This window comes from Ornithorhynchus anatinus, chromosome 5, assembly GCF_004115215.2.
Source record: "Ornithorhynchus anatinus isolate Pmale09 chromosome 5, mOrnAna1.pri.v4, whole genome shotgun sequence".
Classification (NCBI taxonomy): domain Eukaryota; kingdom Metazoa; phylum Chordata; class Mammalia; order Monotremata; family Ornithorhynchidae; genus Ornithorhynchus; species Ornithorhynchus anatinus.
In genome coordinates this window covers 82,977,911-82,993,589 of record NC_041732.1, presented here as the reverse complement: position 1 = coordinate 82,993,589, position 15,679 = coordinate 82,977,911, and the positions used below count along the sequence as shown (strand labels likewise).

General features: G+C 45.0%; 1 protein-coding gene across 6 annotated transcripts in view; it reads right to left on the bottom strand.

Moving 5' to 3' along the window:
• Nucleotides 1-15,679, bottom strand: part of NETO1 (neuropilin and tolloid like 1) — a 148,155-nt gene that overhangs the window by 34,455 nt on the left and 98,021 nt on the right. For 4 of the 6 annotated variants that reach the window (XM_029064300.2, XM_029064301.2, XM_029064302.2 and 1 more), the window contains one exon: nt 7,408-7,636. The exons of 1 other annotated variant lie outside the window; for it this stretch is intronic. In XM_029064300.2, the coding sequence (XP_028920133.1) occupies nt 7,408-7,636 (229 nt within the window). Of the gene's footprint in view, nt 1-7,407; nt 7,637-15,679 lie in introns of those variants that run through there. One more of the 6 variants, XM_029064312.2, reaches the window with a different exon arrangement.

The window sequence follows — 15,679 nt, the reverse complement described above, 5'->3', positions numbered from 1 at the left end:
TGTGCCAGACACGGCACTAAACACCTGGGAAGGTACAAATTAATCAGGTTGTATACAGTCCCTGCCCCATGTGGGGTCCATAGTGTTAATCTCACTTTACAGATGAGGTTACTGAGGGACAGATAAGTGAAGTTCATTCATTCAGTGGTATTTATTGAGTGCTTACTATGTGCAGAGCACTGTACTAAGTGCTTGGAATATACAATTCGGCAACAGATAGAGAGAATCCCTGCTCAATGACGGGCTCACAGTCTAGGTGAGGGGAGACAGACAAAAACAAGACAACATAATCACAATAAATACAATCAAGGGGATGTACACCTCATTAACAAAATAAATAGGGTAATAAAAATATATACAAATGAGCACAGTGCTGAGAGGAGGGAAAGGGAGAGGGGGAGGAGCAGAGGGAAAGGGGGCTTAGCTGAGGGGAGGTGAAGGGGGGAAGGGGGAGGGAGCAGAGGGTGGAGGGGGAGCAGAGGGAAAGGGGAAGCTCAGTCTGGGAAGGGCTTTTGGAGGAGATGAGCTCTCAGTAGGGCTTTGAAGTGGGGAAGAGACTTAGTTTGGCAGAGGTGAGTAGGAAGGGCATTCCAGGACAGCGATAGGATATGGGCCAGCAGTCGACGGCGGGATAGGCCTGAACGGGAGACGGTGAGTGGCAGAGGAGCGGAGCGTGCGGGGTGGGCAGTAGAAAGAGAGAAGGGAGGAGAGGTAGGAGGGGGCAAGCTGCTGGAGACCCTGAAGCCCAGAGTGAGAAGTTTTTGTTTCATGTGGAGGTTGATGGGCAACCACTGGAGTTTTTAAGGAGGGGAGTGACATGCCCAGAGCGTTTCTGTAGGAAGATGATCCGGGCAGCAGAATGAAGAATAGACTGGAGTGGAGAGAGACAGAAGGAAGGGAGGTCAGAGAGAAGGCTGACACAGTAATCTAGCCGGGATATTATGAGAGCTTGTAGCCATTTGGATGGAAGTGACTTACCCAAAATCACACAGCAGATATGTGGCTGAGCCAGGATTAGAATCCAGGTCCTCTGAATCCCAGGCCCATGCTCTATCTACTAGGTCACACTGTTTCACACATATATAATAGCCTGCTTTAATTTTTATTGTTTGTATCTATGTTCTCACTTTTGTATATATTTTATATTTGGCTCTGTGGGTCTGCTGAATCTCCATTAGAGTGCAAGCTTCTTGGGGCAAAGACTGTGTATTTTACTGCTTGATAAATGATGATGTTGTTGTTGGCCAACAAAAATGACAGCATAATGATACTAATAAAATAAAATAATTATAGTAATAATTGTGGTATTTGTTAAGTGCTTACTATGTGCCACACACTGCGGTAAGTGCTGGGATAGACACAAAATGCAGTTTCTGGCTCACATGGGCCTTCCAATGGGAAGAGCAGGAATCTTCTTCTACTCCACCCTAACCCTCCTCATCCTCTCAGATGCCTTCAACACTGTGGACCGCCCCCTTCTCCTGGAAACATTATCCAGTCATGGCTTCACTTGACTCAGGTTCTCCTTTTTATCTCTGGCCATTCATTTTCAGTCTCTTTTGTGGGTTCCTCCTCTGCCTCCTATCCCCTAACTTCGGGGGTCCCTTTAAGTTCAGTTCTGTTTCCCCTTCTATTCTCCATCTACACTCTTTCTCTTGGAGATCTCATTCACTCCCAAGGCTTCAACTACCATCTCTATGCAGGTGATACCCAAATCTACATCTCCTCCCCTAATCTCTTTCCCTCTCTCCAGGCTCTAATATCCTTTTACCATCAATACATCTTTACTTGGATATTCTCCCATCAGCTGAAACTTAACAGGTCCAAAACAGAGCTCCTTATCTTTCCACCAAAACCATGTCCTCTCCTTGACTTTCCCATCACTGTAGATAGCACCACCATCCTTCCCATCTGCCGTCACTGTGGATGGCACTACCATCCTTCGCGTCTCACAAGCCCGCAACCTTGGTGTCATTCTTGACTTCACTCTCTCATTCAGTCCACACATCCAATCCATCACCAAAACCTGCCGATCCCTTCACCTTCACAACATCGCCAAGATCTGCCCTTTCCTCTCCATCCAAACCGTTACCTTGTTGGTACAATCTCTCATCATATTCCAACTGGATTATTGCATCAGCATCCTCTTTTATCTCCCAACCTCCTATTTCTCCCCACTTCAGTCTATACTTCACTCTGCTGCCTAGATTATCTTTCTACAGAAACGCTCTGGGCATGTCACCACCCTCATCAAAAATCTCCAGTGGTTGCCTATCAACCATTGCATGAAGCAAAAACTCTTCACTCTTGGCTTCAGAGCTCTCCATCCCTTTGCCCCCTCCTACCTCACCTGCCTTCTCCTCCTACAGCTCAGCCTGCACACTCCACTCCTCTGCCGCTCACCTCCTCATTGTGCCTCGTTCTCATCTGCCCTGCTGTCGACCCCTGGCCCATGTCCTACCTCTGACCTGGAATGTCCTCCCTCCTTACATCCACCAAACTAGCTCTCTTCCTCCCCTTCAAAGTCTTACTGAGAATTCACTTCCTCCAGGAGGCCTTCCCAGACTAAGCCCCCCTTTTCCTATGCTCCTCCTCCTCTCCCCAGCAGCCCTATTCCCTACCTCCACTCTACCCCCTTCCCTGCCCCACAACACTTGTGCATATTTGTACATATTTATTATTCTATTTATTTTATTAATGATGCATATATATCTATAATTCTGTTTATCTATTTTGACGCTATTGATGCCTGTCTACTTGTTTTGTTTTGTTGTCTGTCTCCCACTTGTAGACTCTGAGCCCATTGTTAGGTAGGGATTGTCTCTATCTGTTCCCAAATTGTACTTTCCAAGTGCTTTGCACACAGTAAGTGCTCAATAAAATATGACTGAATAAATGAAATGCCTGTTAGCCTTGACTCCTCTCAATCAACCAACACAGTCAATCCATAAGCAAAAAATGTCAATCCCATCTTCACAACATTGCTAAAATCTGCCCTTTCCTCTCCATCCAAACTGCTACCATGTTAATATAATAACTCATCCTATCCCATCTAGGTTACTCCATCACCCTCCTTCCTGACCTCCCAATCTCCTGTCTTTCCCCAATCCAGTCAATACTTCATGCTATTGCCTGGATGATCTTTCCACAAAAACTTTCAGGACACATCACCCCCTCCTCAAAAATCTCCAGTGGTTGCCCAACCACCTCCTTATCAAACAAAAACTCCTCACCATTAGTTTTTAAGCAGTCCATCATCTTGTCCCCTTTTACGTCACCTCATTTCTCTCTTTCTACAACCCAGATCTGCATACTTTGCACCTCTAGTGCTTACCTTTTCACTGTGCCCTGATTTCACCTGTCTCACTGCTGACCACTGATCCAAGTCCTGCCTCTGGCCTGGAACGTCCTCCCTCCTCAAATCTGACAGATAATTACTGTCCCCCACTTGAAAGCCTTATTGAAGGCATATCTCCTCCAAGAGGCCTTCTAGACTAAACCCCGCTTTTCTTCATCTCCCACACCCTTCTGTGTCACCCTAACTTGCTCCCTTTGCTCATCCCCCCTTTCCAGCCCCACAGCACTTACATATATATCTGTAATTTTATTTATTTGTATTGATATCTGTCTCCCCACCTCTGGACTGTGAGCTTGTGGTTGGCAGATATTGCTCTGTTTATTGTTGTATGGTTCATAGAGAAGTAGCGTGGCTCAGTGGAAAGAGTACGGGCTTAGGAGTCAGAGGTTGTGGGTTCTAATCTCGGCTCCGCCACCTGTCAGCTGTGTGACTTTGGGCAAGTCACTTGACTTTTCGATGCCTCAGTTACCTCATCTGTAAAATGAGGATTAAGACTGTGAGCCCCAAGTGGGGCAACATGATTACCCTTTATCTACGCCAGTGCTTAGAACAGTGCTCGGTACATAGTAACCGCTTAACAAATACCAACATTATTATTATTATTTTCCAAGTGCTTAGTACAGTGCTCTGCAAACAGTAAGCACTTCATGAATACAATTGAAGGAATGAATGAATGGATAAGGAAACCGAGGAACAGGGACTGTGAGCCCACTGTGGGGGAGGGATTGTGTCAATCTGTGGCCGAATTGTAGTATATTCCAAGCACTTAGTGCAGTGCTCTGCACAAAATAAGTGTTCAAAAAATATGATTAAATGAATGAATGAAGTAATTTGCTCAAAATCACACAAGTAGGCCAGTGGCAGTGTGGGATTAGATGATTAGACTGTGAGCCCGTCATCGGGCAGGGATTGTCTCTATCTGTTGCCGAATTGTACATTCCAAGTGCTTAGTACAGTGCTCTGCACATAGTAAGCGCTCAATAAATACTACTGAATGAATGAATGAACTTGGAGTTTCTGAGTTCCAGTCCCATAATCTTTCCATGGAAAGAAAGCCCATTTACTATTAAGGGAACAACCTAGGGAAGACTCAGTTGCATAAGTTAATATTTTCCATCTCTTCATCTCGTGGAGTCCTGTATATCTTTGTTAAATAGGCATTCTCCATTTCATTCCAACTCAGAGGAAAAATGGAACCTCATCCATGAGTTCTTGCTTCACTATGGCTGTTAGATTTTTTCCCCAGTAAACCAGTTAGGAGAAACAATAAAATGCCATGTTCTTTTCAACAAAGGATTCTTTCCAAAAGGGACATAAATCAAAGGAAATAAATCTTGGCCACCTGCTGGTAATTCTAAACTAAGATCATGGATCAGGGTAGCCTAGGAGGGGGATCAGTTTCCCCAGTCTGTTCGCTGTGATTGGCGGGACCCAGCTAGACAGAACCAAGGTAAGACCTTTCAATGGTATTTTATTGAGCGCATACTGGGCACAAACACTGTAATAATAATAATAATAATGGTGGTATTTGTTAAGTGCTTACTACGTGCCAAGCACTTTCCTAAGCACTGGGGTAGATACAAGGTAATCAGGGTGTCCCACGTGGGGCTTACAGTCATAATCCCCATTTTACAGACGGGGTAACTGAGGCACAGAAAAGTTAAAAGATTTGCCCAAAGTCACACAGCTGATAAGTGGCGGAGCCAGGATTAGAACTCATGACCTCTGACTCCCAAGCCCAGGCTCTTTCCACTAAGCCACACTGTTTCTCAACTAAGCACTTGGAAGAGTACCCAATGGGGAGTGCCTCCAAGCAGGGAACTCTGAAGGGTGGTCCTACTGAGACTCTTTGGGAAATAAGGGATGGGGTCAAATGAGCAGGAGGGACAAAGGTGACAAACATCAACCTTATTTGGCATTCTACTGCAGAATTTGTACAGGTGTGACAGTGGTAAAGATTTCTTTTTCTAATATCTGGATCAGGCAGTTGCTAATTGCTCACTTCCACTGCAGTCAGTGACGCTATCGATAGACAGTTCAAGTAGCGATTCCCTTTTTCTGGCCTTGCAGGAGGAAATACATGAATGTGCAATACTCACTGTGCTGTTGGCGCTCAAGAGGCTGACCATCAACTGCTACCATCTACGGCTGATGAATGGGGTTGCAGAAAGTGCCCTGACCTCCTCTGTTTTCAGAGCAGAACCCAATATCCTGTTGGCCATCACTAGTCTCCCCTGACCCCGTGACTAACTTTCTGAATGAGGCTTAACAAACCCGTCCTTTGTGTGGGCATTCGGAGATGCCCAAGGATTTCTAGTGTGCGTTACTCTGAACTGGACTGGGGTGTAGAGGAACTATTCACCATACCTCCTGAGACAAGGTAGGAAAACATCACCACCAAGGTGAAAAGGCAACTTGATCCAGAGGCTGCATTGGCCACAGCCAAGCTTAGATTGTGCTAAGACTAACGTCGCTGCTGCTAGGCAACATCTTCAGTGGAGCTTGTCCTTCGCCAACAGGTGCCATGTATACGCTGCACTGGGGACTAATGCTTACTATCCCACCATTCAGAAGCACTGAGGCTTGTTTGGCTTCCTTGCGGCTGCTCCAGAAGTAACTGCTTTCATGTCACATGGTGCGAAAGAACAGTTCACCAGAGTTCAGCATCTTTAACAGGAATGCAGCCATACACTGCTCATGGTTCTGAAATTTACGATCACACCCTTTGCCCTTCCACACCATAATGCTCACACTTACAGAAGGGTGTCTCATGTGCTACTGTATAGATTCTGATAGTTTTATTAAAGCCAAAATATCCCAACTCAGGTAAAGAGGAATGAGCTTTGAGGTTTTCCTAAAACATGTGACTGAGAAGTGGGAAGCCGGGGAGCCAGAGGCTACCAGGTCAAAGGACTATGGCTTTGCCATTATCCATATTCAGAGCTTTTTCTCCCTGGCTCTCCCTTTTTAACCATATTCACACCAGAGATCCCCATTTCCCTGACTCTGGAGGAAGCTATTAAATAAGGTGATCGTGATTTCTTCCCCAGCTAACCGACTCCTACCTCTTGTGTCTCTTCAGTTACATGAAAAGTTTTTTGCTCACGACTACCTGTATATAACATTTTACATATCCTGTTAGTTAAGCACTCATGCGTCTATATATCCACTTTTTCTTTTCCTTCTGATACGGAATTTATTTTAGAGTCCTCTCCCCCACGAGATTTTTAGTCCCTGAGGTAGGGGTCATGTCTACTAATTCTACTATACTACCCAAAGGTCATAGTGCAGTGTTCTGCCCACAGTAAATATGATTGATTGACTAATTTCCTGCTACAGTGTCGTCTCATTCTCGTGGGCGTTCCTGAATGGCTCATTCTACGTTAACAGTCGGGTTCATAGGCCATCCCATTCCCATTCATTAATACAGGAATGGTGAGACCTACTTCTTTTCAACCACTTCTTGTTCGATCATTGCAATCAATCAGTCATATTTATGGAGTGCTTAGTGTGTGCAGAGAACTGTACTAAGCACTAGGGAGAATACAACACAACAATACAACAGACACATTCCCTGCCCACAACGAATTTCTGGAGGCTCATCCACTTACATTTCACCTTGGTGATCTGTCCATTAAACTCTCTCTTTTCTTTTCTCTGCTGCAAGACTTAGTGTCGTTCTAAAGTGACTATAACAGGAGCTTACTAAATCATCTTTGTAAAGACTTTCACACTTTAAACTCAAATTCATCTGTCTCATTCATTTATGCTTCATAAGAGTGAAACCCAAGACAAACATAATTCATCATTTCCCAGGCGAGTTGGGTGAGGATATGACACATTTTCTGGCATAGACAATCGAGAGCTAATGTTCAGGTGTCATCTGTCAATGGCACACAAATTGGGGGGGGAACTCTAGCAGGTTTGAGCAACTTGTTTAAGGAAATCCAGGTGTGTTCCTACCGCATGAATAAAACATCATTCATAGTTTATGAGCCTGAAATCCCATGACAAGTTTGGAGTACCGACAGACGAATGCAGAGCCTTACGTTCTTGGAAAGATGTGAAGAGCATCTGGAATCGGCTGTTTCGACTGCCCTCATCTGCCCACATGCGGATAACACCGAGGCCCGTGCGTAGCATGACGTCATTTGCCACCGTGCTACAAAATTTAGCTTTCAAATCCTCCACTGAACTGCTCCCATCATAGACAGCCACAAAATTCCTTTTGCATTCGTTTGAATTCTGCATCTCATAGTCCAAGAACCGTAAGTATATCTACAAAACAACAAAAATCAAGTGGTCCCATAAATCAAATGGTGAACATGTTTCAATAAATAACATCTCTATAAGAGACAATCTCTTGCTCGCAATCAGATTGATATTCTGCAGCTACTGTCAGGTAATAATGAAACACAAAAGGGTCTTGATTGCTTTGGTAACCTGTCTGAGATGTTTGGAGTGCTTGGATCCAAATGATTCCTAATTTGTCTTATTTGCTCCTGCTTACAAAATGGTTGCCCTGCCAGCATTTCCTCAGGATTCAGTGTGATTGAAATAGTATCACCATATTAAGATTCTATTTTCAATTTGGCTTTGTTCCATTCTGTCTGCCTGGGAAGGACTGGCTTCCTCTGGCCTATGAGCTCCTCCTCTAGACTGCAGGCTCCATTTTTTAAAAAGGTATTGGCTAAGTGCTTACTATGTGCCAGATACTGTACTAAACACTGGGGTAGTTATAAGATAATCAGGTTGGATACAGTCTATGTCCCATATGGGGCTCACAGTCTTAATCCCCATTTTACAAATGAGAAATCTGAGGCACAGAAAAGTGACTTGTCCAACATCACAAGGCAGACAAGTGGCGGAGGCAGGATTAGAACTCAAGTCCTCTGACTCCCGGTCCTGTTTTTTTCCACTAAGCCATGCAGTTTCTCCTTGTGGGTAGGGATTGTGTCTACCAACTCTATTGTATCATATGCACCCAAGCACTCAGTAGCACGCTCTACACACAATAAGTGCTCAGTAAATACGATTGACTGACTGACCCAGTAAGTGTTCGGTAAGTACCACTGGTTGAATGATTGTTCATCTGTCTCTTATCTTTTTCCCTTTCCCATAGCTGCAGTAAACAGGGCATCCTCAAGATATAAGGTTATTCCTGGCCACAGGACTATTCTGTTTCAGTTATTCACCAGAGATGGAGACAAAATGATTTGCCAACATCCCCCAGCAAGCTGTGACAAAACAAAGCAAAACAAAACAAAAAAACCATGAACATTCACTGATAAGTGTTGCCTCTTAAGGAAGCAGCGTGGCCTAGTGAACAGAGCACAGGCCTAGACGTCGAAGGACTTGGGTTCTAATACCGGCTCCACCACTTGTCTGCTGTATGACTTTGGGCAAGTCAATTCACTCATCTGTGCCTCAGTTACCTTAACTGCAAAATGGGGATTAAGACTGTTAACCCCATGAGTGACTTGTACTGTTTCTAACTTGATTAGCTTGTATTTACCCCAGACTTAGAACATTGCTTGACACATAGTAGTGTATAACAAATACCATCATTGTTATTATTATTTCCATGGGGAGGATGAAAGGTTCCACCAGTCAACCCAACTAGCAGTCGGCAACTTCCCCCTTTTGGATGCTACGCTCCCCAGGCTCTAAAGAGAACTTTAGGATGGAAGGGAAATAGAAACATCATCAAATTGACCAGACCAAGAAAAGATTTTCACCATCTTGCAAAGAGGTGTTACTGCAATTAGCTGCGAAGGGTAAGCTTTACAGGGTACTTTACTGTGTCCCAGCCTTGAAAATCAATCAATCAGTATTTACTGAGCACTTACTACATGCAGAGAACCATCCTCAGCCACTGGGAGAGTTCAATACAACAGAGTAAGCACTCAATATGTGGATATTTCAATCTGAAGGGTGAGACAAAAATTAATATCAATATAATATAACAAAAAAGAATACATAAATTATGGAAAACCAGTCAATGAGAAGGACTACAGGTACAAGTTCCTCTGGCTGGTAGAGATGAGGGGAAAGTACCCTTTTTTTGCAGTTATTTGCTCATCCCATTCCCTTTGGCAATGTCCCCACACTTAGATATCTACCCTTTATTTTCCCCTCAGCCTCACAGCACTTATGTACATATCCATAATTTATTTATCCATATTAATGTCTATCTCTTCCTCTAGGCTGTAAGCTTGTTGAGGGCAGGGAAGATGTCTACCAACTCTGTTATATTTTACTATCCCACCCGGTTAGTACAGTGCTCTGCACACAGTAAGTGCTTAATAAATATGATTGATTGATACTGATTGATTGATAGATTGTTTTCCACTCCTCCTCACTCCTAAAGTATCATGGTCCAAGGATGAAGGGGGAAATGAAGCAGTAATAATAATAATAATGATAATAATGATGGCATTTGTTAAGCATTTATTGTATGCCAAGCACTGTTCGAAGCGCTGGGAGAAATACAAGGTAACCAGGTTGTCCCATGTGGGGCTCACAGTCTTAATCCTCATTTTACATATGATGCAACTGAGGCACAGAGAAGTTAAGTGACTTGCCCAGAGTCACACAACTGGCAAGTGATTACTGTGTCATCCTTCTCTCTGATCTCCCTTCCTCCTCTCTCTCCCTACTCCAGTCTATTCTTCACTCCACTGCCTGGCTCATCTTCCTGCAAAAACATTCTGGGCATGTCACTCCCCTTCTTAAACACCTCCAGTGGTTGCCTATCAACCTCCGCTCAAAACAAAAACTCCTCACTCTAGGCTTCAAGGCTCTCCATCACCTTGCCCCTTCCTACCTTTCCTCCCTTCTCTCTTTCTACTGCCCACCCCGCATGCTCCGCTCCTCTGCCGCCCACCTCCTCACCATCTCTCGGTCTCGCCTATCCCACCGTCGACCCCTGGGCCACATTCTCCCACGGTCCTGGAATGCCCTCCCTCCTCACCTCTGTCAATCTAATTCTCTTCCCCTCTTCAAATCCCTACTTAAAGCTCACCTCCTCCAAGAGGCCTTCCCAGACTGAGCTCCCCCCTTTTTCCCTCTGCTCCCTCTACCCCCTTCCTTCACCTCTCCGCAGCTAAACCCTCTTCTCCCCCGTTTCCCTCTCCTCCTCCCCCTCTCCCGTCCCACCCCCTCAGCACTGTACTCGTCCGCTCAACTGTATATATCTTCATCACCCTATTCATTTGGTTTATTTTGTTTAATGAGATGTACATCACCCTGATTCTATTTATTTGCCATTGTTTTAATGAGATGTTCTTCCCCTTGACTCTATTTATTGCCATTGTTCTTGTCTGCCTGTCTCCCCCGATTAGATTGTAAGCCTGTCAAAGGGCAGGGACTGTCTCTATCTGTTGCTGATTTGCACATTCAAAGCACTTAGTACAGTGCTCTGCACATAGTAAGCGCTCAATAAATACTATTGAATGAATGAATGAAAGTGATGGAGATGGGATTAGAACCCATGACCTCTGACTCCCAAGCCCATGCTCTTTCCACTGAGCCCCGCTTCTTTTTTAGCCAGTAGTAGTAGCCAGTAGTTAGAGGTATGAGCCCCTTATGGATAGAGTTGGGTGGCGGGCAGTCCAACTCTTGGTTTCTGCCTCCACCTTTCTTCCTCAGACTCAAGTTGGACAATGGGATCCCAAGGAGAGGAGAAAAAATGGGGTAGTCAAGATGACTCTGCCAACCCTACACTGTAAACTTCTTGTGTGCAGGGATTGCTCCTACCTACTCTGTACACAGTAAAGCTTCAATTCTGGACAGGTGGAAAGGGCACAGAACTGGGGGTCAGAGGTCCCGTGGTCTAATTCCAGCTCCACCACTTGCCTGCTGAGTGACCTTGGGAAAGTCACTTAACTTCTCTGTGCCTCAGTTTCCTCCTCAGCAAAATGGGGATTCAATGCCTGTTCCCCTTTCTACTTAGACAGTGGGACCTGTTTATCTTAGTAGAGTGCTTGACACCTGATAAGCGCTTAACAAATACCACCAATATTAATAAGGACCATTGATCAATTGCTCGATGACTCCCTGCCCTCTTCACTTGGGAATACTGGACTTCCAGTGGGGCCCAGTGACACTGAGACAGGATGCCCAACTGTGGCTGCAGAGAGATGTGGAGCACTCCATTCCTAAGGAGAGGGAATATGGCAAGATCTGAACAGACTGAAAACTTCCCCTGCAGTTAGGTCATTTGTTTCAGCAAAGCATTATCCTGTTTTGCCCACTAGGAAACATTCATCAAGCCAGCAGTCTGAACCAGCTGCAAGGCTAGCCGCACAGAACCCTGAATTTCTGTCCTCCCATCTGAATCTCCAAATAAATTATCTGAAATGAGGGACACATCAAATGGTCACCACTTCCTACACCAGAGGCTAAGATGGCACACCCTGTCACAAGCCAGCTGGCCCTTCCCCTCCTGGGCCTGTGTGTTTACGGTCGGCTGTAGGATGTTGTCAGGCTGCATCCTTGCCGAGAATGTGAACCCCGGGCATCTCCTTGGTGACCTACATCTAGGAGGCAATAAATAAATCCCCAAATGTGTATTTTTGTCCCATAACAATCTCTGGAGGGAAGCCCAGTCACCACCTCCAGATTCCAGCTTCAGTCCCGACCACCGGCCCTCTGAAGCCGGCAGACGGTACCTCCCTCCTCCCACCCCTAGCCCCCTGCTGTGAGAGCAGAGTGTTAAGTCATCACTGTTGCAACTTTTAGAACATCACGAAGGCTGTAATAATTATAATAGTAATAATTATAATGATGATGGTATTTGTTAAGTGCTTCCTATGTGTGGAACACCAATCCAAGTGCCGCGGGGGCTACAAGCTAATCAGGTTGGACAAAGTCCCTGTCCAACATGGGGCTCACAATTTTCAACCCCATTTTACAGATGAGGTAACTGAGGCACCGAGAAGTTAAGTGACTTTCCCAAAGTCACACAGCAGACAAGTGGCAGAGCCGGGATTAGAACCCGGCTTCTTCTGAATCCCAGGCCAGTGCTCTATCCACTAGGCCATGCTGCTGAGGGGAGGGTCACTCTCAGTAGCAAGAAATATCTGGCTACTGATGGTTCTATTTCCCTTCCGCCTCCCCCCCGCCGGATTCTTCTCCCTTCCCAGTTTCCCATCCCCCGCTCACCACCTCCCCAAAATACTCCGCAACAACATCATCTAACAGCTGAACTGCATGACAGCTGCTATCGAGACTGTAAACTCATCCTCTAGATCATAACCAAGAAGCCCTCCCTCCCCAAATGTCTTGTTCTGCTGTGCCTTGTGGACATTACCTCCATCATGGGCAACCTCTCCTTTATTCTAGGCAGTTGTGACCTACTGTCTCCTCCTCCTCCCCATCATTGAAACCTCCTACTCAGCTGACGATGCTCTGGCCTGGGACGCCCCTCCCTCATCATATCCAAAGGGAGATCACTATACCCACCTTCAGAGCCTTACAGAAGGTCCATCTTGTCCAAGAGGTCTTTCCCGACTAGGCCCTCTTTTCCTCTTCTCCCACTCCCTTCTGTATCGCCCTTGAGTTTAGATTAACAGCCTTTATTCACCCGTCCCTCTGCCCCAGGTGTGGGAAAACAATCTATCATATGTGTCTGCTGTATTGTTGTGTCCTACTCGCCTAAGCACTTGGTATAGTGCCCTGCACATAATAAGTGCTCAATAAATAGGACTGATTGATTGATTGATACAATCCTGTTCTGTTTCTTCCATACCTCTGTACTTGAGACCCCAAGGAGGGATTGGAAACTGGAATCAGAACACGCTGATTCACTGGGAATTTTTTCCAGATCAATAATAATAGCAACTGTGATATTTGGTAAGCATTTACTATAGTGGAAAGAGCATGGGCCTAGGAGTCAGAGGACATGGGTTCTAATCCTGGCTCCACCATTTGTCTGCTGTGTGACCTTGGGCAAGCCACTCAACTTCTCCGTGCCTCTGTTACCACATCTGTAAAATGGGGATTAAGACTGTGAGCCCCAGGTGGGACAAACTGATTACCTTTTATCTACCCCAGCGCTTGGAACAGTGCTTGGCACATAGTAAGCACTTAGCAAATACCATCATCATCATTACACAACAATGTCCTCAATCAATCAATAGTGTATATTGAGCACTTATTGTGTTGGGGGGCATTGTACTAAATGCTTGGGAGAATACAACACAATAATACAACAGACTCATTCCCTGCCAACCACGAGCTCACAGTCTAGAAGGGGAGATAGGCATTAATGCAAATAAATTAATTATAGGCAAAGGGGTGCTTTATAAGAATATGTATATAAGTGCTATGGGGATGGAGGCAGGATCTGAAATAAAGTGGTTCAGGAGTACGAACACAAATGCACATGCAAAACAGAAGGGCGGGCAAATAGTGGGGGAATAGGAGGCTAATCGAGGGAAAGTTTTTTAGATGAGACATGATCATGTGGAGAGGGGTGGTCTATAAGATACGAAGGGAATGTGTCCATTTGTTGTTATATTGTTCTTTCCCAAGTGCTTAGTACAGTGATCTGCATACATTAAGTGCTCAATAAATATGATTGATTGATTCCAGGAATGAGGAAGGATGTGAACAAGGGGTTGACGGCAAGAGAGATGAGATGGAGGTCCACTAAGTTGTTTGGACTTAGAGAAGTAAAGGGTGCAGGTTGGGTCCTAGTGGGAGATGAGTATGGTGAAGTAGGAGGGGGATAGTTGTTTGAACCTTAGGCACCTTTGCACGCCTCATTCTTTAACTGGGGGTGGCCCACAGGTCTCTGTTCTGGGTCTCTTAGTTTTCTCATTCTACACTTAGTCAGAAGGTTCTAAAGGTTTCAATTATAATCTCTTCACATTTGACTTCCAGTTAAACATCATGAACCCTGATCCTTCCATATATACTCTAAACTCAGTGTGGCAAAAACTGAACACCGTATCTTCCATCCTAATCCTAGTGCTTAAAACAGTTCTTAGCATTTAATAAATGCTTAACAAATACCATTATTATTATTATAATTATTAACTTTGCCACCATGCCTGTTAGCAGAATAATAATGTTGGCATTTGTTAACCGCTTACTGTGTGCAGAGCATAGTTCTAAGCGCTGGGGTAGATACAGGGTAATCAGGTTGTCCCACATGAGACTCACAGCCTTAATTCCCATTTTACAGATGAGGTAACTGAGGCACAGAGAAGTGAAGTGACCTGCCCACAGTCACACAGCTGACAGGTGGCAGAGCCAGGATTCAACCCCATGACCTCTGATTCCCAAACCCGGGCTCTTTCTACTGAGCCACGCTGCTTCTCACAGCCACGCTGCTTCTCCCACATGACAGAAGCTCTGTCATGGAAGCTTGCTACCTTGGTGATATCTTAGGCTTCCTTTTGTTTTTCCCCTTCCATAGTCAGTCTTTTTAAAAATTCTGCCGGTTCTTCCTCTGCAGTATCTTCCATATTCGTCTCTTCCTCTTCACCTTTACACCCACCACCTAGATCCAAGCTCTCATCACCTATTGACTGGATTTCTGACAAAGTACGCTTTTTAGTCTCTCTGGCTCTATGCCTCTCCACTCTTCATTCTATCCTACAAACTGCTGCCCAGATCATCTCCCTAAAACGTCATTCACATTTATCACTCCTTTCCTTAAGAACCTCTAGTAGCTATCTATTTCTCTCCACATCAAACAGTAACTCCTGACCAGGGCTTTCTACTGATGTCTCCTTAATATAATGCTTTTTTCTTCAGCTATTTCCTAGCTTCTCTTCTCCAGTTTTCTCAAGCAAAAGTCCTAGCTGTACTTTACTCTTGCCTCTCTCTTAATTAATTAATCACATCCTTTCCTCAACCGTCAACTCCTACCCTGCTCAAATTCACATAACCATGTTCCTTCCATCTTTCTAAGTCTTCCAAAACAGCCATCCCCCTCAGGAGGCATTTCTGATCAAGCTCCATCTCCCTCAACACACATTATTATTGTCCCAAGGGCCATTTATATGCATATTGGTTAATTTGTTCTATTTGTTCATTTTTGCTTACTTTTTTGTCGACTGATTACAATATAATTTGTGCTCCCATGGAGCTCCTACAGTCATAGCTGGGCACCCAGCAGGCAATCAAAATTGATGATGGGTATGAAGCAGCATGGTCTAGTGGAAAGAGTCAGAGGACCTCGGTTCTAATCCCGACCCTGCCACTTGTCTGCTGTATGGTCTTGGGCAAATCACTTCACTTCTCTTTGCCTCAGTTTCCTCATCTGTAAAATGGGGATTAAGACTGTGAGCTCCATGTGGGAGCTCCAGG